The 23,942-nt window shown below is 46.1% G+C and overlaps 1 protein-coding gene across 8 annotated transcripts in view; it reads left to right on the forward strand.

The window, feature by feature from the left end:
- The window catches only part of MTM1 (myotubularin 1), a 102,438-nt gene that overhangs the window by 40,333 nt on the left and 38,163 nt on the right, over positions 1-23,942 (forward strand). For 5 of the 8 annotated variants that reach the window (XM_028482440.1, XM_028482441.1, XM_028482443.1 and 2 more), the window contains exons 5-7: positions 2,616-2,684; positions 5,032-5,142; positions 9,337-9,438. In XM_028482440.1, the coding sequence (XP_028338241.1) occupies positions 2,616-2,684; positions 5,032-5,142; positions 9,337-9,438 (282 nt within the window). The remainder of the gene's footprint in view (positions 1-2,615; positions 2,685-5,031; positions 5,143-9,336; positions 9,439-23,942) is intronic. The other 3 variants (XM_007129559.2, XM_055081688.1, XM_055081689.1) reach the window with 2 other exon arrangements.

Consider the following 23,942-nt stretch of genomic DNA (forward strand, 5'->3'; position numbering starts at 1 on the left):
TAATTGCTTTACAATGGTGTGTTCGTTTCTGCTTTATGACAAAGTGAATCAGTTATACGTATACATATGTCCCCATATCTCTTCCCTCTTGCCTCTCCCTCCCTCCCTCCCACCCTCCCTAGCCCACCCCTCCAGATGGTCACAAAGCACCGAGCTGATCTCCCTGTGCCATGAGGCTGCTTCCCACTAGCTATCCATTCTACGTTTGGTAGTGCATATATGTCCCTGCCACTCTCTCACTTTGTCCCAGCTTACCCTTCCCCCTCCCCGTGTCCTCAAGTCCATACTCTAGTGGGTCTGCGTCTTTATTCCCGTCCTGCCCCTAGCTTCTTCATGACCATTTTTTTAAGATTCCAAACCCAGGGTGTTTAGACACTCAGAGCCAGTGTGTCTAAAATTCACAATGTTCATCTTTCTCCCCGACCCCCTCCTATGCCCCTCATGTCTCTCGGTGGGACCTGCCTCTGTGATCCTGCCCCGTGGCTCACCTCCTTCTTTTGCCTTCCACCTCGGACACTCTCCACTTTCAGATCCTCGTGGTGATCCTCTCGCCTGCGCTGAAACATTAGCTTCCAGGACTGCAGGGAATGGGTGGACCCTCCCTGTGCCGGTGCGGGGTGCTCAGCGCTGCTGGATGCGTCTGCATACAGCAACATTACGTCATTGCGGTCCTCTGCCCAAGACACATTGCCCAGATCCCCGTCACCCTGATTCAAGCCCTGGGGTACTCCCCAGGGGATTCCCTTGCCACCTGATCTTAAACCTGGCCCATTTGGTTTGTTTTTTTTTTTGTGGTACGCGGGCCTCCCTCTGTCGCGGCCTCTCCCGCTGCGGAGCACGGGCCCCGGACGCGCAGGCTCAGCGGCCACGGCTCACGGGCCCAGCCGCTCCGCGGCACGTGGGATCCTCCCGGACCGGGGCGCGAACCCGGTTCCCCTGCATCGGCAGGCGGACGCGCAACCGCTGCGCCACCAGGGAAGCCCCTTGTTTTTGTTTTTTTAAAATAAAATTCCCATGCTTTCCCACACGTATAGCCACTGTCACTGTTACCTGTTTTGGGAAGGCCAGTCTCCAGCTGCTGTTTTTCCACCCTTTAAGGATCATCTTTAACACTGCCATCACAGCAGAACCATCCTGTGACCCCATCAGTAAGAAATCATCCTGCCCTCTCTGACCTCCCGTGCCACTTCATCTGGATTTTTTTTAATGGCTCTTGGCACTTAGAACCTAGCATTGTGGCTATTTGGGTACATGTGTCTCATTTCCCAGACTGGGCCTTGAGCTCTGTGAGGGCAGCACCTACATCTTATTTCTCTCCGTGGTCCCTAGCATCCAGTAGTTTCTGTTACTCAGTATGCACTCGAGAGAGAAGGCAAATGATTGCATCTTTTAAGCTGTTACATTTACTTCTCAGCTATTTTAGATACGTACAGGTACAGAGGAATAGATTTGGAGTTAGATTGGACCTTTGGGAATCCTTAAATATTTAATGATACTTAGATAATGACGACTCAGGTTTCTAGAGAGTAAAGCTAATTTTCCTATTCCTGGATCTTCCAGTTGGGCTTGCTGGGTTATCCGATCTTGAACCTGTCATTCGGCGAGAACGTGGCAGGTTAGCCTCATTAGACTGTGGGTGCCTTTGGTCAGGAGCTGGCTGGTTCTCCTCGGTGTCCCATTTTCTGGTTTGTGTTGGGTCAGGGTAATCAGAGCTATAGGAATTTTCTCGCTGCAGGGACAAAGAACAGTAAGGTCTCACTCACTTCTAACCCTTCTGCTTTTTAAATTTGCATTCTTGCTTCCATCTTGTTATTAGGATATCAGGCTTTTATTTATTGTCTACTCTATGTATTTTTAGGTACAAGTTTGATATTTCGGAGTACAGTTGAATAGACACTCGTAAATTTCAATATAATCTAAGCATAGTAACAGACTGCTTGATAGTATTTTATTATTATTATTATTATTTTTATTTCTTTTTGGCTTCATTGGGTCTTTGTTGCTGTGCGCGGGCTTTCCCTAGCTGTGGCGAGCGGGGGCTACTCTTCGTTGCAGTACGCGGGCTTCTTATTGTGGTGGCTTCTCTTGTTGCAGAGCACGGGCTCTAGGCGTGCGGGCTTCAGTAGTTGCAGCATGCAGGCTCAGCAGTTGTGATGCACGGACTTATTGCTCCACGGCATGTGGGATCCTCCCGGACCAGGGCTCGAACCCGCGTCCCCTGCATTGGCAGGCGGATTCTTAACCACTGCGCCACCAGGGAAGCCTGATGGTATTTTTTTAATATCTTTTTTGTTTTTTAAATTTTGTCTGCACTGGGTCTTCACCGTGGCCCGCGGGCTTCTCTAGTTTTGGCGCGCGGGCTCTAGAGCGCGCAAGCTCAGTAGCTGCAGCACGCAGGCTTAGTTGCCCTGCAGCACGTGGGATCTTACCCAGGGATCGAACCAGGGGTCAAACCTGCGTCTCCTGCATTGGAAGGTGGATTCTTAACCATTGGACCACCAGGGAAGTCCCCTGATAGTATATTTTTAATAACTAGATTATATTGAGAAGTAAATACATTATAATATGCAGCTACATACGTACGTGGTTACTGAGTAGTGTCTTTAATCTCTAAGCATTTGGAATTCAGTCATGGAGTGAGGGGTCTCACCACATGGAGCCAGCTGAAAGATGCCTCCTTACAGGTACAAACAGAAAGCCCTGTAACTACTTGCTACAGCATACTGATCCACTATATTTGCAGAGCACAGTTATGTCTTTCACATACTAAGATATTCTTTGCTATAATAATAATAATGACTTGCATTGTTATCTAGCTACCATGTACCGGGCACCACGCCAGTTACTTTAAGTCCATTATCTCTAATCATGCCTATTTTATAGGTAAATGTGGCTGAGAGATACAGTAACTTGCCAAAGTCATCCGGTTAATAAATGTCAGAACTCAGATTGGAAGCAATTTTGTCCAACTTTAGATTTGTGCTCTTTTCTCTACACCACGGTAGCCATACTCTCACACTTTTTAAACTTTATTTTGAAGTAATTATGTACTCTCAGGAACTTGGAAAAATAGTCCGGAGAGTTCCTGGGTACCCATCACCCTGCTTCTCCAATAACTGCACTGCTTTATCAAAACCAGGACATTGAATGGCACAGTATAGTTAACTAAGACTCTGTACTTGATTTTCACCGGTTTTTGCATGCACTCATTTTTGGCCTGTTTTTGCACACAGTTCAGTGACATCTGATGCCATGTGTAAATTCATGTCACCACCACCAGCAGTCAAAATATGCGACTCTTCTGTTGCTACGGAACTCCCTTTGTAGCCTCTATGCTCCCTTTATAGCCACGCCCTCCTTCCGTTCAGCCCCGGCAGCCACTTCTGTGTTCTCCAGCTCTAAAGCTTTGTCATTTCAAGAATGATATGAATGGAACCATACGGCACCTTTTGAGAGAGATTGGCTTTATCCACTCAGCGTGATGCCCTAAAGATTCTTCCGGATCGTTGCGTGTATCCATAGTTCATTCATTTTTGTGGCTGAGCAGTATCCCATGGCATGGATACACCACAGTCTTATACTTTTTAAATTTCTAGAACACCCATGAGCTATATTTATATTTTGTGAAGAGTTGCTTAGCTTGTTGTATTGTGTTTTAAAGAGAAAGATTTAAAGTAAAAGAAGAAATTAACATAGGACATCTTTTAAAGAACAAAAACTCAATAAGCAGCCTTTAAAATATTTGTTGGCAAAGTCATCTAACAGAGCATTAAAGAAGATAATTGGCTTGAAAAATTTGTGTAGCCCTTTCTATCTCTGTCCATATGAATATATATTTTACATTATTGTAGTCACAGTGTATTTTGTATGCTGCTCTTTTGCACTTAAACTTATTTTTCCACGTACCATAATTATTTTAGTAGTTGCGTGCTTATTCCATCAAGTTCGCTGACTGATTTTCTTCGCCCCAGTGACCACCTCTGGCTCTATCGAGCATCTTCACGCATGTAGCTTTTCCTCCTGTTGCTCCACAGCTGTAAGATAAGGTCTTAGGAGTGCAATTATGGAGTCAAAGGGTGGGACCATTTTTATGGCTCTTTTGATGTGTGTTCCCAGACCTTGGCTTGAATCTCAGCCCTTCCCTGTAGTTACTAAGCCAGTTACTGACGCTTCTTAAAGCTTTGGTTGCAACATCAGGAAATGGGAATACTTCACCTGTGTCCAGAATGGTTGTGAGGACGATACACGCATTGGCCTTTTGTGGTACCCGGCACAGATGATGTATTCCGAACACAGCAGCTGCTGTTATCTTGGTGTGACGATCTCGGTACAACTTTACTGACGTTATTCCGTCCTTCGCGCCAACAGCCCTCTGGACCCCTTGAGTCCAGCGTTGGGTGCCCTCCGGCCCTTCCTTTGGGAAGAGCACCCACGCCTAAGATAGGCACCGCTTCCCGATGTTTGGCTTCCGGTGGGGGAATACGGCTGTGGAAGTTCCCGGCAGTGAGACTTGAAGCGGGTGGTGTAACGCCAGTCCGTACCGAGCGCTCCAGAACTGCAGAGGAGGGAGTGGTCCGCTCTGATCTAATGGGAAGCGGGGCGTCGTTGGAGAATGTTGGTAGTTGGGAAAGTCAGATCATGCTAGGCAAAGGGAACACCATGCACAGAGCCCCTAGGCCTGAGTGTAGACAAAATGTTTGGAGAACGGTGAAGGCATCTACTTAGTTGGGGGACAGCAGGTTGGGAGCAACACCCCAGGGCCCCCGAGTCGTGTCCCCAGGAGTTCAGGCTTTGTTCTGCAGGCAGTGCAGAGTGGCACACATTTGGGGATGGAGTTTGGTTGCATAACTGACTACTTTCATGCTTGCTTTTTCATGTGTGATCGCCATCGTGTTTTTATTCATAAAAGGTGGTAAATAAAAGGGCCAAGGTAAAAATGCCCTGAAAGCACATGGGTTTTTAAAAAATATGTTTTTGATGTTTTCATTGTGCTGACAGAAATACTGACTCGTGTCTCTTTGTCCATTACAGGATTCTGCTCTAATACTTGATGTTCCTCTGGGTGTGATCTCAAGAATTGAAAAAATGGGAGGCGCCACAAGTAGAGGAGAGAATTCCTATGGGCTAGATATTACTTGTAAAGTAAGAGATTCAGTGCTTTCCTATGGGAAAATAGGCACGTTAGCGTTGAATGATAAGTAAAAAGTGAATATGGGTTTAAAAGAAAAATCAAAGACCCTTGTTTATCTGAGGCCCTGGCGTGGTTCCCCCTTCATGATCAAGCGTTCCAGAGCCTCCTAGGCAAAGAGTTCCTATGAAAGGGACCTGCTGTCGTCCTTAAGTGTGAGAACACCCCGAGCCAGTCAGTTGGTTTGCTTGACTGACTAGGGAGAAAACTTCATAAATCACATTTCACACTTTTTTGTTTTTGCACAAGTCTGCTCCTGGTGTTCCTTCGTGTGATGTGTTTCCAGCCAGACGCCTTCACGTCGTAACAGGAAGGAGAAATACAGGAGATTTTTCCCTCTGTGAAGAGAGAGTCTGCGTTCTTACCTCTCACAGCCCCTCCCACCTTTGCTTAGATGGTGTTCAGACATGGTGGCCTCCTGTTACGTTTCGGCATATGGGGAACAGCAGAGATTTAGTGATAATAACGTTCAGCCAGTTATAATAGTAACTGTTTATTGAATCTCTGTCGGTCCAAACAGGCACTAGGGGCTTTGCATTAAATCCTCAGGGCAGTCCTCTGAGATGGACGGTGGTGTCCCCATTGTATAGATGGGGAGCCTGAGGCTAAGAAGAGTTCGGTAACTTAGCTAAGATTACCCAACAGATGGCAAAGTTGGAATCCAAATCCGGTGAGATAATCATTTTGCAAACAACAGAATAAACCTTCTTGCAAGAAAACTTCCTTCTCAGGTATCCTGTACTGGAAGACTACAGTGCCCAGTCCTAGAAAGAGCTAGAAGGGGTTTGGAGGTCATCTGTCCCAGTGGTTCCCACAGCTAAATATGCATGAAGGGAATCTGGGAAGCCCTCTTTGGGTTGACAAGGGTAAAGCTTTGGGTTCTACCCCAAATCCCCAGATGATCTCTGAAGGCAGGGTCCCAGAGGCTGGGACTCTTTAAAGTATCTGGCCGTCAATCTCGCGCAGGGGTCAGCAGACTTTTCCTGTCAAGGGCCAGAAAGCAAATATTTTAGGCTTCGTGGGCCAGCAGGATCTCTGTCATATGTTCTCCTTTGCGTTTTGTTTTTTCCCAACCCTTTTAAAATATAAAAAACAATCTTAGCTTGAAGACCGCACCAGGACTGACCTGGGCTGAAACTTGCCGACCCCTGGCCAATCCGAGTCCTTCATTCTGTGGATGGGAAATGAGGCATTTGCTCAACGGGCTTCCTTGCCTGTGGGTCCCCGAGGAGCTGATGCAGGAGTCAGAATCCCAGCCCAAGTCTCCTTTTCCTGGTCTTGTGCACTGTGATTTCTTAAAGCCAATCTCCTGTACTTTTGTTTGGATTGTGAAGATAATACTTATTTGTCTCCAGTTTGTGCGAGGTCAAGACTAGTACACTCTGTTAGAAAGCAGAGGACTTTGTCACGATGAGACTTGAACTGGAATTCTCCCTCACTCCCCACCTTGGCTTGTTTTTGTTGTTTTTGGTTGAATCCAAGCTCCCTTAATGCCTTATCTATAATCCTAGCTACCGTCTACCCTTTTGGGCCTAGAAATGTGGGGATTTACTTTTAAGGAAGGTTTTTGCATTTTGCGTAAAAGAATCCATGGGAGGAGAGTGTTATATTACAGTACTCCAGGGAAAATGAGGTTTTGATGATTTCAAAGTGGCTTTCATCCTAAGCAAGTTGAAAAAAATCCTGTTTGTTGCCTTATCAATGGGAAAAACTTGTATTTAAATGTTAGTCCCCGCAAATTAATAAGACAAAGGACACTCTTACCCTTTGACTGTTTACTCTAAGGACAAAGGTCTTGGGAACATCATTCTCAAATGTTACGTATGTATGTTTCTTGGAATTAGCGTCAAGCCCAAAGACAATGGCCTAGAACAGTGTTGTAGCACAACCTTTTAACTCAGTTGTCTCCCTGGAAACGCGGATGTTGAGAGTTGAATTCCGTTTTCTCAGGCACAGACCTGAAGGTGACAGAAAGAGAATCTGCTGCAGTGGGGCAGAGACTCGCCTCCTGTCTCCCGTAGGTCCCCTTTCATCTGCAGGCAGTAACCACAGTACAACTGTGCTGCTTCACCGAAACAAGAACGTAGAACCCCTACAAATTCGGCTCCACCAGGTCCGTACGTGGGGATTTCTGCTTGCCTGTGGCAACTTGCACGTGATGGATAGAAGTTCCAGCGGTTGTCATCTAGCAACCGAGGAGAAGGTAGCTCCGAGTATATGAATTCTTACCCGCCAGGCCCCATGCCACCCACTGCTGACAACTCAGAGCTTAAAAAGAAGAAAAAAAAAAAAAAGGCAGAGCCAAACCATCCCACCAGGGCTGTTGCAACAGGGGTGTGTTTACTCATTTGTTATCACGAGGCTTGGCTCAGCGCCGAGTGCCCCAATCGCTAAACACCAGGCGTCCGACTGCGAGATTCTTCTACCAAGAGGCTCTTTCCCAGCTGTCCTTCCCTGATGGGTCAGCCTCTAGGAGACCAGGTGCAACTTACCCCTCAGTATATGCTCATATTTCTGTTACAGATTTGGTGATCTGCCACCTGTGAGTCATTTGCCTTTTCCACTTCATTTTTCTTGTTGGCAAGACAAGGCAGTGAATCTTTCTGTCCTCTAATTGCATCTGAATCAGATGGCCACACGAAGTCGCTTGAATCACTTGTACTTTGGCACATCGAAAGTAGTGGTTTGAATCACTGATGGACCAGAATAAATATTTATCTAGAAATGGTCTAGTTTCTGGTTGAGTGGTTAAGAGCGTGATGTTGCAGAGTTATCATCGGAACCAAGGCTGGTCGGGAGAAAATCCTTCATACGTCTGTGAGCCTTGGGGATACTCAGCTAGCCGGTGCTGTACTTGGGGTTCGTTGGAAACCCCTTGAAAGCACGTCATCTGATTGAAATGATTTTTTTTTCCCTTCTGCTTGACTAGTGCTTTGCATCATGAGACAACACCTGGTATCCCAGTGTTCTTGGACTATGTCGTGAATCAGTTTTTGGATGTTATTAAGTTACGTGCTTTAAAAAAAGAAAGCATGGAATCCTGGAGCTGGCGAGGCCCAGTAGATGCCATCTGTATACAGAGAGATCGGCTTTGGGTCGTTGATGAGAGGTCTGAGAGCCTGTTGCCTTGCACTAGCTTCACTCCCCTTTGCATTTGGGGATGTGTATGGCAAGGCCTTTGCTGCTCCTACATGTTGAAGACAACAAATGAAAAAGCACTTGGAAAAATATGAAGATGGTGACATCCGAGAGGGCAGGGGCTGGATCTGTCTCACCCCTGAGGTGTTGAAAGTGCAGTGCAGAAGGTAACAGCCATCACTCAGCCACAGCGCCATGAGTGATTTAAGAGACAACCTCAAAACTGCCAGCTTCGAAAATAAGTTAGAATGTTATATCTTTTGCTGTGTAATACAAATTGATATTTAAGGGAGCTTATTTCATGTGAATTCCGTCTAAAAGAAGGTTTTCCTGCTTATTAAAGAGATATGTATTGGAAACTATCCTTAAAATCTGATCTTGAGCATGAATTCGTAGTTCCTAGAAGCCTAGTCACTCCTACTATGGGGCACCGTAACGTGGTCTTTATAGAAGTCTGTGAAAGTAACATTGTTTAGTAAAAAACATATTTACAGTACTTGTATTAGAGCTTCAAATGCGAGTCATTTCCTAATTTTTAAAAGGGAGACTTTAAAGTTAACAGCACGAGGGGAGAGGGAGAGAGCTTCTGTATTTTAATGACGTTTGACAATTTTGAAACGATATCTTATGGCAGATACACATTTGAAAAGTCCTCGGAATAAAATACTGTTTTATAATTAAAATACCTCGGAAACCAGTCAGAGTAGACAGACACAGACGTGACGCACAAGGCAAGGTTTGATTTTTCTTTTTATCAAAGGGAACTTTAGCTCTGTCTTCTCTTTAACACAAGTTGTCTTGTCTTTACAATCATGACTATGATGGGAATATTTTCAGGTGTTCTTAAACCGGATGTTTCAAAATATTGTACGAAACAAAGTAATTTTCTTAGTGGTCTAGATTTATTGCCCACTCAGGTAAGTCGATCTTCTACCTGAATAGAAGGTTTTTTGCTAACAAGTGTGACTCGATTTGCAGACTGAACTGGCACGTTTCTCCTCTGCCCCCAGGACATGAGAAACCTGAGGTTCGCGCTGAAACAGGAGGGCCACAGCAGAAGGGATATGTTTGAGATCCTCACGAGATATGCCTTCCCCCTGGCCCACAGTCTGGTAAATTCCAGGGTTCTCCTGGGTGGCATCGGAGGGTTTCTGGGTGTCCCCTCCTTCCTCTCTGTGCTGCACTCCCCAGTGTGGTGTGTGTACGAGGCTGTTTATTACAGAAGGTTGACCCGTTTCCCCGAGGGAGCGGGCCTCTCCTCTGCCAGTCTGTGTGGGGTGGCTCAGCCCAGGTGACTCCTGCCAGCCCCAAGCCTGCCTTCCACCTGGGCCAGCCCTCTTCCAAAGGCAGAAGGTGGCGAGGGGACCACGAGCACGTCAGTGTAGCACTGTGACGTCACATCCCAGAGCTCGTCGCCCCCTACTTGGGAACCAAGAGTGAGCCTAAGTGCCATTTAAGCCAATGTGCTTCTCAAATGCAGATTCGTGGCTTAGATGCTGCAGGCCGTCCCTGGGCAGGGGAGGTTTATTTATTTATTTTTAAGGAATGACGCCTTAAATGTCATTTGATAGCGTTTACTATATATTTGGCAGGACAGACTTATTATGCATTTAATTACTTACAACCTACGACTTAGTCCATAGCAAGTTTTGGGCTGTGTATACCTAGAACTTTTCCTTCCTATTTAGTAGACCGAGTAATCTGACTTTGTTTTAACCACGGGACTGAAATAAAGCTTTCCACGTGTCTTGCCCTTCAAACCATCTTTCTTCATATTCTGCCTTGATCTTGCCTTCTTTTTTTTCTGTCCTCTTACCCCCTCCTTCTCCTCTGCTTGACTTTGTTGTTGTTTTTTTTTTTTCTGAAATGTAAATTTCAAAAGATTTATTGGGCTTCCCTGGTGGCGCAGTGGTTGAGAGTCCGCCTGCCGATGCAGGGGACACGGGTTCGTGTCCCGGTCCGGGAAGATCCCACGTGCCGCGGAGCGGCTGGGCCCGTGAGCCGTGGCCGCTGGGCCTGCGCGTCCGGAGCCTGTGCTCCGCAACGGGAGAGGCCACGACAGTGGGAAGCCCATGTACCGCAAAAAAAAAAAAAAAAAAGATTTATTGATTTTATTTTTGATAGTGTTCTTAACATTTTCCCCGAATGGTTGTTTTAAAATGTTATTGAAGTATAGTTGGTTCACAGTGCTGTGTTAATTTCTGCTGTACAACAAAGTGACTCAACTATGCATATATATATATATATATATATATATTCTTTTTCGTATTCTTTTCCATTATGGTTTATCACAGGATTCTCTGCTTGACTGTAAACAAATGTGGAAGCAGACATCTGCTAAGGGGAGAGCAGGGGAATAATTCTTTAAATAAATAAATAAATAAATAAACGTATGCCTTTATTTTTAAGTATGGAGTAAGTGTGCCTCCAGCTAGACTGAAGGTGATGAAAGAGATCATTAAATAGAAGAGCTGCTTTGTAATGGAGCTCTTCTTCCTATGCCTGTCTTTTATCTATCTATCTATCTATCTGTCTGTTTATTTATTTATTTATTTTGGGGCAATGAGGGCCTGAATTCTTTTCTAGCAAGACAAGTCTTCTCTCTTCCCAAATTTCATCAGCAGTTGTTTCCGTCAAAGAAAGTTCATGGTTGATGGAAAGGACAATTATACAAAGACTGTGGTGGTCTAGAAGGATCTGGAGTACTCGTCATGAGTCATGTGTTGATTGTAGATTCAAATGCGATGCTTCCAGGAAATGCAATGATATCGTAGAGTTGAATACATTCTTAGCCTTTTCTCAGTTTTTGATTAAATATGTGATTTAAAAGATATTTCAATATTAAAAATTTTAAACTATTAGGATAAAAAGAGTTTAATGGGAACACATCCTTGGAATTACTATGAAAGTGAGAATGTACATCTAATCCACGGAAATCCAGTGAGGGAATGGGTTATGTCTTGGGTGTTGCATATCTGGCCTTAAATGATCAGAGATTTAAAGATGGTTCACATAGCAGGGTTTGTTTGTTTGTTTGTTTGTTTGTTTGTTTGTTTGTTTGTTTTTGGCTGCGTTGGGTCTTCGTTGCTGTGCGCGGGCTTTCTCTAGTTGTGGCAAGTGGGGGCTACTCTTCGTTGCAGTGCACGGGCTTCTCATTGCGGTGGCTTCTCTTGCTGTGGAGCACGGGCTCTGGGAGTATAGGCTTCAGTAGTTGTGGCACGCGGGCTTCAGTAGTTGTGGCTCACGGGCTCTAGAGCACAGGCTCAGTAGTTGTGGCGCACGGGCTTAGGTACTCCGCGGCATGTGGGATCCTCCCGGACCAGGGCTCGAACCCGTGTCCCCTGCATTGGCAGGCAGATTCTTAACAACTGCGCCACCGGCGAAGCCCCACGTAGCAGGTTTCTTCAAACCTCCTTCGAGCTGAGGCCCCAGTCCGTCTCCTACACAATCTTGCTCCATCAGTTATCCCCTTTCTCTGGTATCTTCTGTCTCCTTGAGAGTTTACTCCCCTAAAAAGAGGTCAAGTGTTGGACCGGCTTTCCTCTAAACTACTGTCCCATCTCTCACTTCAATCTAAACTTCTGGAAAGAATATTCTAGGCTGTCCAGATCTCCGGTTCGCTCACTCCTCCAACCCATTCTAGTATCCAGTTTTATCGCAAGTACCTTCTTGGAACTCAGACCTCTTACTGGCCAAATCTAGTGACTCACTTCAGTCTTCATTCGGTTTGATCTCCCCCCAGCATTCAATAATTTTGACCACCCTCTTCTTGCAAGTCTTGGTTTCTGTGTTTCTGTACCATCTTGACCGTTCCTTCCCAGTCTCCAGTGCCTCTGTCTTTTCCTTAAAGGTAGACATCTTGGTGGTGGTTCCCTGTCAGCCCTCTTCTCATGTTACTCACTTTGCCTTGATGATTTCATTTAATCCATAGCTTAAGCTGTCATTGCTGTATGGGTGATTTCTAAATCTAGCCCTGACATTGGCCTTGAGTGAATCTTAATGAGCCTCTCAAACAGCTTCCTCTGGAAGTCTGTGAGAATCATAGGCTCACCATCTCCCTGACCTCTTTGCAGTTCACCAGACCTGCTCTTCAGCCTACATATCCCTCAATTTGGACGATCCTCATTTGCTCAGATTCGGGAACTTGAAGTCAATTCCCCACCCCAATCAGGCATAAAATTTATTTATTTTATTGAAGTCTAGTTGATTTACGATGTTGTATTAGTTTCAGGTGTACAACATAGTGATTCAGTATTTTTACAGATTATACTCCATTTAAAGTTATTATTCTAAAATATTGGTTATCTTCCCTGTGCTGTACATTACAACCTTGTGTCTTATGTACGAAGTCAACTTTCTCATTCCCCTGCCTTACTTCTCCTATAGCCACATCAGTTCCAAATCCCGTAGGTTTTGCTTATTAGTAACTCTCAAATATTTCTTCCCATTTCTACCTGTGCTTCCCAACTCACTTCCCTTCATTCAGTTTCCTTCCCTTCCAACTTATCCTACACAATGCTGTTGTCTTTTTTTTTTTTTTTTTTTTTTTTTTTTAGGTATGATCATGTCACTCTATGTCCCACTCTCCACACACAAAAAATTCTCAGTGACTTCCCGTGGCTTATACCCTAGACTCCAACCACACAGGACAACCCTGTGCTTCTCTGGTATACATAGAACTTTCTCAACTCAGGGAGACTTTGGTTTTCCTGTCCCCTTTACCTGCGCTCCCCTCATCTCTTTAGAGCCTATCCTCCACCATCTTGCTCAGTCCTAGGTCCTTTCCCATGCCCTGTGCGTTCCCTGATGGGAGTTCATCTTACCTCTGAACCTGTTAGACTTTGCAGGTTCTTCTACTAGAGCACTTATCTCCCTCAGTCTGCCTTATGTCATAATTATGGGGTAATTACCCATCCCCCTCCTATACTGTAAGCTTATCAAGGCGGGGATCAGGCTTTATCTCTCTAACCTCAGCATAATGACTTCTGCATGGCAGCTGTATAATGACGGCTTTTTTATTGAACACAGGTTTAGTAGAAAGTAAAGGAAAAGTCCATTCCATGGAAACAGATGGGCTGGATTTCTGGATATTGTGGATCTAGTGCCAGAGCATAGGATTCTGGGTTGCTGTCATTGGAGTGGTCCACAGAGGGGTTGATTTCTCAAGTCTTTGGTGCTTTGCCTTATTTTTCGTGTCTGTGGTGCTAGGAATCCCTACTTTTTTCTTTAGGAGGTCAGTAAAGTGAAAAACTGGAGAAAAAAAATGGGAACTGAATTGCTCATACAAAGTTTTGGAAAATTACATTCTCGAAGTTTTAACCAGTAAAAGTCATCTTAAAAAACAAAACAAAACTAGTCACCAAAACAATACAAGATACAGATAAAAACAGATCAGCCATTGACATGGCCCTTGGAATATTAGCCCCTGCTATTCCATTCAATGTGTGCAGCTATTTCATCCGTTAGGTTCGTTTCAGAGTAGTGTGTTGGGTGGTGGTGGGGAGCCATGAAGGCGGTTGAGAAGTCGTAGTAGGATGAATGATACCTGCTCCCATTTGGGGATGTGACAGAAGTGATATGACCGATGTGTATGGTTCCGAAATAGGGTGGTTGATATTCAGTGCTGTAAGAGAAAGGCCGAGGAAGCCTTCTGGGGATTCCCAGGGGGAAGGGAACAGGTCCAGCCTAGATTGGAAAAGCTTGCATGGAATCGATAGTCATTTGTGTTGGGCCTTGGAAGGATGGTCATCATTGCCAGTGGGCAAGGATGGCGGAGGAGGTGGCATTTCAGGCAGAGGCAAGACCCTGACCCTCAGCATAAGGGAGGGAAAGCTGGAAGTGTTGAGAGCTTGCGAGGGTCGCCAGGGATGTTTGGCTGGGGTGCGGCGGGGAGGAGGAAAGCTGGCGCATCTGGTGGACGGCCCTGCCGGGGTCAGGCGCTTGTACCCTGGGAAGTAGCAGAGACTTACTGAAGGTTTGGAAGTAAGTGATGGGACTGAATACAACGTCACGAAGAACAGATAGGAGAGGAGAGCTCCTGAAGCTGGGAGGGGAGTCAGAGGGAGGGCCAGGCGAGACGGAGGTGATGCGGGCGGAGACCACACGCTTGGGTGGTAGTTTGGTCCCGGAGAACAGGGAGAAGGCTGAATCCTCCTTCCTTCTGAGGTCTGCGGCCCGAGTGGTGACCGAGCAGGGAAGTGAGAAAAGGATTTCATCTGGGGAAGCAGGTGGAAGAGGGGGTGAGGAGGGAGGAATGGGGAGTTCTGTTTTGTTTGCCGGGCACTTGGCATCTTTTGACAGCATTTCCGGCAGCCATTGCGGGCCTGCCCCTCAGAAGAGAGTCCAGAGGTGTAGATCTAGAATCGTGGTTCTCAGTCTGTTTGGAGTCATAGATTCCTTTGGTGCTATGGTGTAAATTAGGGTGTCTCATCCCCTGAAAGATGCGCTATGTATAAAACTTGACATAAAATTTTAGGGGACCCGCAGCCCCTTGGAAGCTCACCTGTGGGTCCCAGGTGAGGAACCCTGGTGTGTAACAGAGGAGCCGGCAAGGTGAATGAGGATGGTTAGAGAGGTGAGGGGAGAGCCTGCAGGGTGGGGTCTGCAGAGGCCGAAGGCAGACAGAGGTCTGAGAAGGTAGTGATGGGTATGTGAGGCTGCGGGGACAAAGACGAGGCTCAGGAAGAGCCCTTTACATTCGATGACTACGAGTCCCTTGGGGACTGGACGCGCTAGCTGCGGACTGCTTGAAGCTGGGACCGTCTTTCCTCCTCTTGTTCCCCAGCGTCGAGTTCAGTGCCTGGCATACACTTACCGAACTTTTTTGAACCACAGAGGATGGTCTGGGTAGAGGGGACCAGAGCCAGTTGGTAGAGGTTTAAAGAGAGAGTAGGTGGTGTTTAAAAACAAAAATAGTGGTAGCGGCCAGGTTGAGGGAAGATCCCTGAGCGGGATCCTGGGGAAGGCGGAGGGGGGATGGGATTAAGGCCGGTTTGTAGGGCAGTTTGGGAAAGGAGAAGGGACAATTATTCCTCTGAGACAGGAGGGGAAGAAAGGTTTCCAAACTGCCACTTTGGGGAGTGCGAGAGTGTGCCAGAAAGGGATTTCCTGGAAGCGTAATCTAAGCCCGATTGCATTCACCAATACAGAGGGCCCCTGCTTGAAAAATATCACTTTGTTAATATTATTGAAACTGTTAGGGCAGCTGCAGATTATCTCAGTGATTGTTATGGGCATTGGAAGCCAGAAGTGAACTTGCTGTTGCCTCCTGAAATGTTGTCTGGAGGCCAAGAGAGCTGGGTTCTAAATCCAGCCATGGGGCGAGCGGTGTGTGAGTGAGCTTTTTTTCTTTCACACCAGCCCGGGCTCTCTTGCCTCCTTCCGCATTAGTATTTTCACCACTCAGTGTGTTCAGTTGGAGACCTAAACTTTGAATTGAACTTGAATTAAACTTAGCCACACACAGTGGACCCCAAACCATTACCTCGATTGTTTCTATATTATGTCAATCCATTAAGACTTGAAAATTATTTAGATTACATTTTCTATTTCCACCAAAGCATTTATTTTCTTGTTTTATTTTTGCTTTGGTTTTCAAACAGTAGAAATTGTATGCTATTTTCTCAACTGCGTTGTAACTCCATACTAATAAGTAAATGCTACATTTTTATGATAAGAAATGTGGCAATGCCTCTGATATGATGGTAATTATTTTTAAAAGCAGGAACAAAAATTGTGTACATATGAACAGAGCCTGATAGCGCTACAGAAAAATAAAGAGTTTAATTGTTGGAGTGGTATGTTCAATATCAAAGTTCCTCTTTCATTGATTTCCTTTACTGTTTGCTCAGTTTTTACTCAGATGGGATAGTCGGAGATAATTCAAATTTTAGTTGGGAGTTTTCTTTTAAACTCTGAATCCCATTGTATTATTGAGTCATGAAATCAGTTGACTAGGTTGCAACCAGCATTTTTTAATGAAATAGAAAACATTAAGAGCATAACACATAATATAGATAAGTATGGTTTCATGAAAGATTTCTTTCGGTTATCCGTGTGTGTGTGTGTGTGTGTGTGTGTGTGTGTGTGTCTGGGTCATAGTGTGAAGTGTGTGGCTTTCTGTTAATCATAGTCTAGAAAGTTTGATGAACAGTCTTTTAGATAATGCTAGACTATGTAGAATAAAATGCATTTTAAGTTAATTTAGGCACCAGTACAGTCACTTAAATCTATCTTTACAGCTATAGGCCTGCGTGGATTTTCTTGACTTTTGTTTAAGTGAAGGGCTTGAGTGTATGACTAAACTCATGGCCTGGAGACTCACATAAGGGAAACGTAGCACTTGAAGAAATGGAGCCGGAGACCTGGCTACCTGGCTGCCGGGCTCCCGGCGGCCCAGAGCCTGCTCGGCGACTTTGAAAATCATGTCATGTTTCTGCGCTTCAGCATTCTCATTTGTACTGGGGATAATAACACTCTCCGGCCCACAGGGGTTTTGTGAGGATTAAACGGAAAGTGCTCACAAAAGTGCGTGGCACGCAGTAAGTGCCCAATAAATGTCAGCACTTCTGTTCTTAGCGCCCCATTTTTCCCAGCAGGTGCAGAGAATAAGGATGATTACCACAACCCAGTCTTCCCAAGAATGTGAATAAAGTAATTGTGATCATATGTGGGACACATGGAGCCCTTTAAAAGAGAGATGCTCTACGGATAATGGTCAGCATTCTTATTAACAAACCATTGCCTGTGCGTTGCTGAAGGGTTAGTGGAAAGTCTTCAGTTTCAGAGCATTAAACCCAGAAAGCATCTTAAGTAGAAATGGGAAATATGGGCAGCGATGCTATGCAATGCACAGAATTCCTCAGAAATGGTTTTCCCTTTCTTTTCTTTCCACCGGTGACTCTGCGTGCGGGGTGACGTAGCTCGCGGGCTTCAGCTCTTCAGCATTGCAGTGTCCCCTACTTTTTGTTATCCTGTGAGCTAATCGGCAGTCATAGAGTTTCAAAGTTTTCTGGTATTTGTCTGTTTTGGCCAATTTGACCATCTTCTGGGCGGTGGAGGTGGGCACAGGAGAGAAGACCCGCTGCCTCCAATCTCGAGAGAAGCCACGGGCTCGCAAGGCCTTTCTGTGGCGACCAGCGAGCAGGGCCCTTCCCTTTTTCCTGGGCTTCACCGAACCCCGTCACGCCCTGCCAGGTGGCATAAGCAGTGCCGTTTCCCCTTGTGCCCTCTCTGGCTCTGCTCCCGTGGCGCTTGCCTACGAAAATAATTCCATAAAGGTTACTACACCGGGCTATGGGGCTGTGCATCTTTTTTGACCGTTTGAATGAGGCGTATAGATGACCCTACGAAGAGAAAATGAAGAGCATAGGGTACTTTTTCCTGCGCCTTCGTTTTTCAGTTCAGAAGGGGGGAACGTTTTTATAAATTGCTTTGAGATCGTAAACCAGACTGAAATGGAGCAGACTCCTACCTTCTAGGCTGATTACAGAATTAATAGCTAAAAGCAAAAAGCTCATTTTCAGCTGGGAATTGAACGAGAAGCCACACTTCTCTGCCTGGATGCGGCCTGAGACTGAAGTGTGGCTTCGTTCTCCGTTTCCTTTGTTTTTCTTGAATAAACAGTAAACTTGGCTAATTGAGGGTCTAATCATGCTTTTAAATCTCCTCCCTTCGTGCCTCCTCCAAGACTTGGCCCTCGGTTCTCTTTGTGGGGCTCTCTCACCGCTGCCGTCTCCCCCCGGCCTCGGGATGTGCCCGGCCGTCCTCCCCGCACCCGTCTCCAGGGACCGTGGTCCCGGCTGGACCACCCCCCGCGCTGCCCTCCGTGCCCACGAGCACAGCGCTCATGGCACGCCCGCACGTCCTACCTTATTGCCCCACTGCCCGCCCTGCGACCTGGGAGGACTTGGCCTCTTCCACTGCACCACCATTCAAAGGTTTTTTAAAAATATTGAGTAGCTGCAAGAGAATGTTTGTAAAATGCCCATCGAACGTCCAGAGTCAGGATCTTCAGATCATCCCTTTGTCTCGGGGCTGCTATGTCTTCTACTTCCTTGACCCCCTCTCTCTTCAGCCAGGCCCGGCCTGCTGCCGTCTCATCTGCTGGCTCGCGGGGCCTGCTTTCTTGGGCTGTTTTGTGATGATTTTGCCTGTGGACTCATTCCTTGGACCTTTATCTATGTATGGGAAGACTCTGAGGCTGGGATTGAAGGCAGTTTTACGTTTTCTTCTGCCAGGCACTTGGGGCGCACTCCCAACCTGGGACAGTCACAGATTAACTTCTCTGCTTGATGTTTTTTGGACCATCCAAGCTTTCTGAGTTTTGGCTGTCTTGTGCTGCAGCCTCTGTTACTCAGCACGGATCGTCTAGACAGGTGAGTTCCCTCGGAGTCTCAGGTGCTTGTTTCCTGTTTGTTTGTCCTCACCCCGAGGGCGCAGTGTTATTGAAGGAAGTTTCCAGTTTGACACCCATCTTGGCATCTTGGGGCAGGCCCGGGGCGTTACGTCCTTTCTCCTAGAGCCCAAGAGGCCACGAAACCCGGTCCTGCCCTGGGGGAGGCCGGCGTGCTCCTCTTGCTCTCTGCGTTCTGTTCGCAGTTTGCCTTGGCCTTCTGAGTATTTCTTCTTCCCTAGTTGACTCACAAATGCATTTTTCACAAGGGTTTCTGTTTTATCCAGCAGTTTTAGATGAGGTCTTGATCTCCTGGTCTTCCTTTTCTTTTCTAGTTCCTCGGCTTCCTTGTGTCATCTAACTATGGGTTTTCTAGAGAAGTCCACCCTTCCCCGCCTCCTTGCTCCGTGCCGTCCCCTCAGCTGTATTTCTCACCCTCGCTTTGACCAGCATGGCCTCCTTAGCTTCACGTTTCCCATTAGCTGCTCCGTAACCTCAGCTGATGCCTAAACCTTTGTTGAAAATTAATCTCTCATCTTTCCCTCGAGCCTCCTTTGCGCTCCCAGTTTCTCTAGCGCTGTCACTTCTTTCTCCACCTCTTCCTCCTCCTCCAAAATCAAGGTCATTGTGAGATTTCCCTTTTCCATAACATTTACTGAATCCAGGGGATTCTTCCTCCCCAGCCCAACTTAGTTCAGGTTTCCATCTCTTCTTTTCTAAACTGTGGGGATGGTGCTTTTGCTGGTTTTCCTACTTCTGTTCTGTTTCTGATCCAACCCACTTCTACACGTGCCTCCTGTCCCTGGGATGCAGCTCAGCTTATCTCATCCCTTCGCCTCCAAAACTTCAACCATTCCTCCCTCCCTGTCGGTGTAAACGCAAACCTCTGTCTCCTCCACTGCGTGGCTGCATCTCTCCGTGGTCTCCTGGTTTTCTACCTGTCTGTGCTCTGGCTGCCAGACCGAGGTGTTTGCTGATGGCCGCGTGTTTTCTGAGTTTGGCTCCCATTTTTGACTCTTTGGCCATCGTCGTCGTTACCCTGCCCAAAGTTGTCTTACCCTTCCAGGGGAGCTCACATGCCATCACTACTCCTCCAGGCCCATCTGTCCAGAAGTAACCCTGGCATCCCCTGGCGCCCCATGGCACTTTATCTGTACCTCTCATGGCACTTACCGTTCTCCTCTTTACGTGAGCAGTAGTTGCGCTCTCCTCATCGCTCTCCTTCGGAGGATTTCTAACTCCTTAAAGACAGTGGTGGTGTCTTATCTTTTTCTCTTCTTAATACCTTGTTCATAAGTGGGCCCTCAGTAAATGTTTGTTAAGTGAATCTAGTAATGGCAGTAGAGTGAATGAATAGGAGCTAGCAGCAACCAAGTGACCAATAAGAATATTCTGCTGTTCAGAAACTAGGACATTTATGCAGCGAGCATTTATTGGGTTGGCCAAAAAGTTCATCCGGTTTTTTCCAAAAAGCCTTTCCATCTTACGGAGAAAGCTGGACGAACTTTTTGGCCAACCCAATACTTGAAACTTTTCAAAAATGGCTAATGTATGCCCATGATTGAAAAGTCAGGAAGGATAAAAGGACTGAATGTTTGTGTCCCTCCCAAAAATCATGTGCTGAAGCTCTAACCCTCAGTGCGATGGTATTTGGAGGTGGGGCCTTTGGGAGGTGATTAGCTTTAGATGCGGTCCTGGGGGTGGGGCCCCACGATGGGATTAGTGCCCTTAAAAGAAGAGGAAGGCACCAGAACTCGCATTCTCCACCACGTGAGGTACAGCACGGAGGCCATCTAGGAAGTGGATCTCACCAGAACCAGACCATGCTGACTCCTTGACCTAAGACTTCTCAGCCTCCAGAACTGTGAGAAATAGTTTATTGTTCTAAGCCACACAGTCTGTGGTATCTTGTTATATTGTAGTAGGCCCAACTAACCACAACAGTAAAAATAGTAAAAATAACTCCCTCCCAGCACCCTTCAGCCATGCCATTCCCCTCCTCACAGACAACTAGTGATATTTAGGCATATTCAGGCAAGTTGTTATTTATATTCCTTCCTCCTTGGACCCTACTGGAGCATGCTACATATGCTCTTCCATACCTTGCTTTTTAAATTTACCAATACAGATTGCCTACCAAATGGGCGTCTTCACTCTGTTAGTGACTGTACAATATTCTGTTGACTGCATCATACTTTATTTAATCCTCTGTTGATGGATATTGACATCATTTCCAATCATTTTCTATTATACAAACTACTGCAATGGATAACCTAGCATAAACATCATTTTGTATGTGTTCATGTATGTCGTATGATAAATTCTTAGAAGTGGAATTACTGATATTGCCAAGTTCCCCTTTACGGAAGAGGTATTGGCTTTCACTCCCACATGCGGTGTGTCAGAGTGCCTGTTTCCAGACATCCTCTCCAACTGTCTTAGTTTCCTATAGCTGCTGTAACAAATTATCAGGAGCGTAGTGACTTCTAAAAACATGAGTCTGTCATCTTACAGTTCTGGAGTTCAGAAATCCAAAATGGGTCTCACGGGCTAAAATCAAGGTCTCAGCGTGGCTGTGTTCCTTCTGGAGACTCTTGATTTTAGCCCGTGAGACCCATTTTTCAGCTCTTAGAAGCCACCGCGTTCCTTGGCTCATGGCCTCTCCCTCCGTCTTCAGAGCCTATATCTTCAAGTCAGTCGATTGGAAATCTTAATTCCACCTGCAACCTAATTCCTCTTTGCTGTGTAGGATAACATAACGCAGGTCCCAGGGATTAGGACATGGACATCTTTGGGGGACCGTTATTCTGCCTACCACACCAATCCAGTATACTTTCTAATTTTTTGATCTTTGCTAATCTAATACGTGAAAATGTAGATTCCTAGTTTTATTTTGTATTTATCCTATTTGAGTGAAATTGAGTATCTTTCGGTTTGAGCTATTTGTATTTCTGTTTCTTCATTCTCTTTGGCTTCTGCCCATTTTCTTTTGGGATTTTGGTCTTTCTTGTTGTTGTTAGTTGTAGGAACTCCTTATGAGTTGTAAATATTTTTCCCATTTGTCTTTTGACTTTTCTTACGGTGGCTTTTGCTGTGGAGAACTTTAAAAATACGTATTTGGTAGAATTTATCGATTTTGTGTGTGTGTGCGCGCGCGCGCGCGCGCGCGTGTGTGTGAGAGAGAATGTAGATTCCTAGTTTTATTTTGTATTTATCCTATTTGAGTGAAATTGAGTATCTTTCGGTTTGAGCTATTTGTATTTCTGTTTCTTCATTCTCTTTGGCTTCTGCCCATTTTCTTTTGGGATTTTGGTCTTTCTTGTTGTTGTTAGTTGTAGGAACTCCTTATGAGTTGTAAATATTTTTCCCATTTGTCTTTTGACTTTTCTTACGGTGGCTTTTGCTGTGGAGAACTTTAAAAATACGTATTTGGTAGAATTTATCGATTTTGTGTGTGTGTGCGCGCGCGCGCGCGCGCGCGCGTGTGTGAGAGAGAGAGAGATGGGGGTCCCTAAGCCCACTCCCAAGTTCAGATTCCTTAGGAGAATTCACAGGACTCAACATATAGTCATATTCACAAGTATGATTTAATACAGCGAAGGGATACAGAGCAAAAGCAGCAAAAGGAAAAGGTGCGTGGGGCGATGTCGGGGGGAAACCAGGACACACTTAAATCCTACAGTAGCAAGTTGTGACAACCCATGGGAAATGTTACCAACCAGGGGGCTGGTCACGTAGACACCCTCTGCCTAGCACATGCCAAACTTCCAGAGTCCCAGAAGGAATGCAGGGGTTCGACTTAAAGCACGTTGTTGGTATAAACATTTTAGGTGCCGTAAACTTAAACTCTTATCAGTTAAGGAGTGGTGGGCACTCTCCCAAAATCCAGGTTCCCCAAAGCCAGCCAGGGGCCAGCCATGCCACAGGCCTCTGTAAGGACAGCAGTCTCGGATCTGCTAGGTTAACTCTTTTCTGCACACTTCTCTTTTATAGCTTCTGGGTTTTACATCCCAGGTAGGACGGTCTTCCCCACTCAGAGTTATAAAAGAATTATCCCATGTTCCTCTAATGCTTTAATTTCCTTTTAAACCTGTAAATGTTTGAGCGATTTGGAATTTATCCAGGGTTGCCTTGTAAGATAGGGATCCAGCTCTTTCTCCCCCTTTTATTGCAACATCGTTTGAAGACCAGTCCACTGGTTTGAAATACCACCTTTATCACACACCAAATTCCTCTCTGTATTTGGTTTTATTTCTGAATGTTTCATTTCACGCATCAGTCACTCTTCATGCACCAGTAACAGTCTTGTGACTATCAAGGCTTTGTAAGATGTAACGTCTGGTAGGGCAAGCCCCTTTTTGTTCCTTCTCTTTTTCATTCCTTTCATCCCTAGTCTCGGTCAGCATACATTTAGACGATGCCTACGTTACAGCCGCGCGCTGGAGCTGGAGCTGGAGCTGATACCCACTCCCTGTCCCCAGGGAGCACAGTTTTCCTGGGTGATGTGGATGAACAAATGCATACGATACAGATACAGATACACAGGGTGTCAGGAGAGGGGAAAGTCAGGGGGTTGGTGTCGAGGAGGGCTTCCTAGAGGGGGCCGGTCCTGAAAGATGAGCGTGCTGGGGCAGTATGTGCAAGTGTCCAGGGACTGGACACAGGCTGACCCCACAAGCAGATTAGAGTCCGCGAGCTGGTGTCCGTGTGAGGGTGGCAGCGAGAGATGGCACTGGAGGGCAAGGTGGGGCCAAAGCTTGCAGAGCCTAATGTGCCCCACCAAGAAGTTTCGTTTTTTTATTTGAAGGTGAGGGGAGCCGTTAAAGGGGTTTAGGCGGGAAAGTGACATGATCAGATTTCTGTTTCAGAAAGATTCCTTGGGCTGCAGCATGCAGAGTAGATAGAGGGGCAGTAGAGTCCATTTCTGGGGATGTTTGTTAGTTGCCTGTTCCTAGAAGATAAGATCAGTAGAATTTGTTGATTGACTGGTTATAGTTATGAGGGGGGAGGGGATGATAAAGAGGCAAGAACCCAGCCCGGATAAACAGGTCGATGGTGGGACCAGTGGTCAAGATGGGGAACATAGGAGGGGAGTGAGGCAGAGAGGGCAAGTTCCATTTTGGCTATGCTGAGTTGCAGGTGTCTGTGGGACAACCAGGTATGGGTATCTGGGGGGGCCAGTGGCTACGAAGACCTGGAGCTCTGACCTGGGGAGAGGTTTAT

The sequence above is a fragment of the Physeter macrocephalus genome, chromosome 21, assembly GCF_002837175.3.
Source record: "Physeter macrocephalus isolate SW-GA chromosome 21, ASM283717v5, whole genome shotgun sequence".
Lineage (NCBI taxonomy): Eukaryota > Metazoa > Chordata > Mammalia > Artiodactyla > Physeteridae > Physeter > Physeter macrocephalus.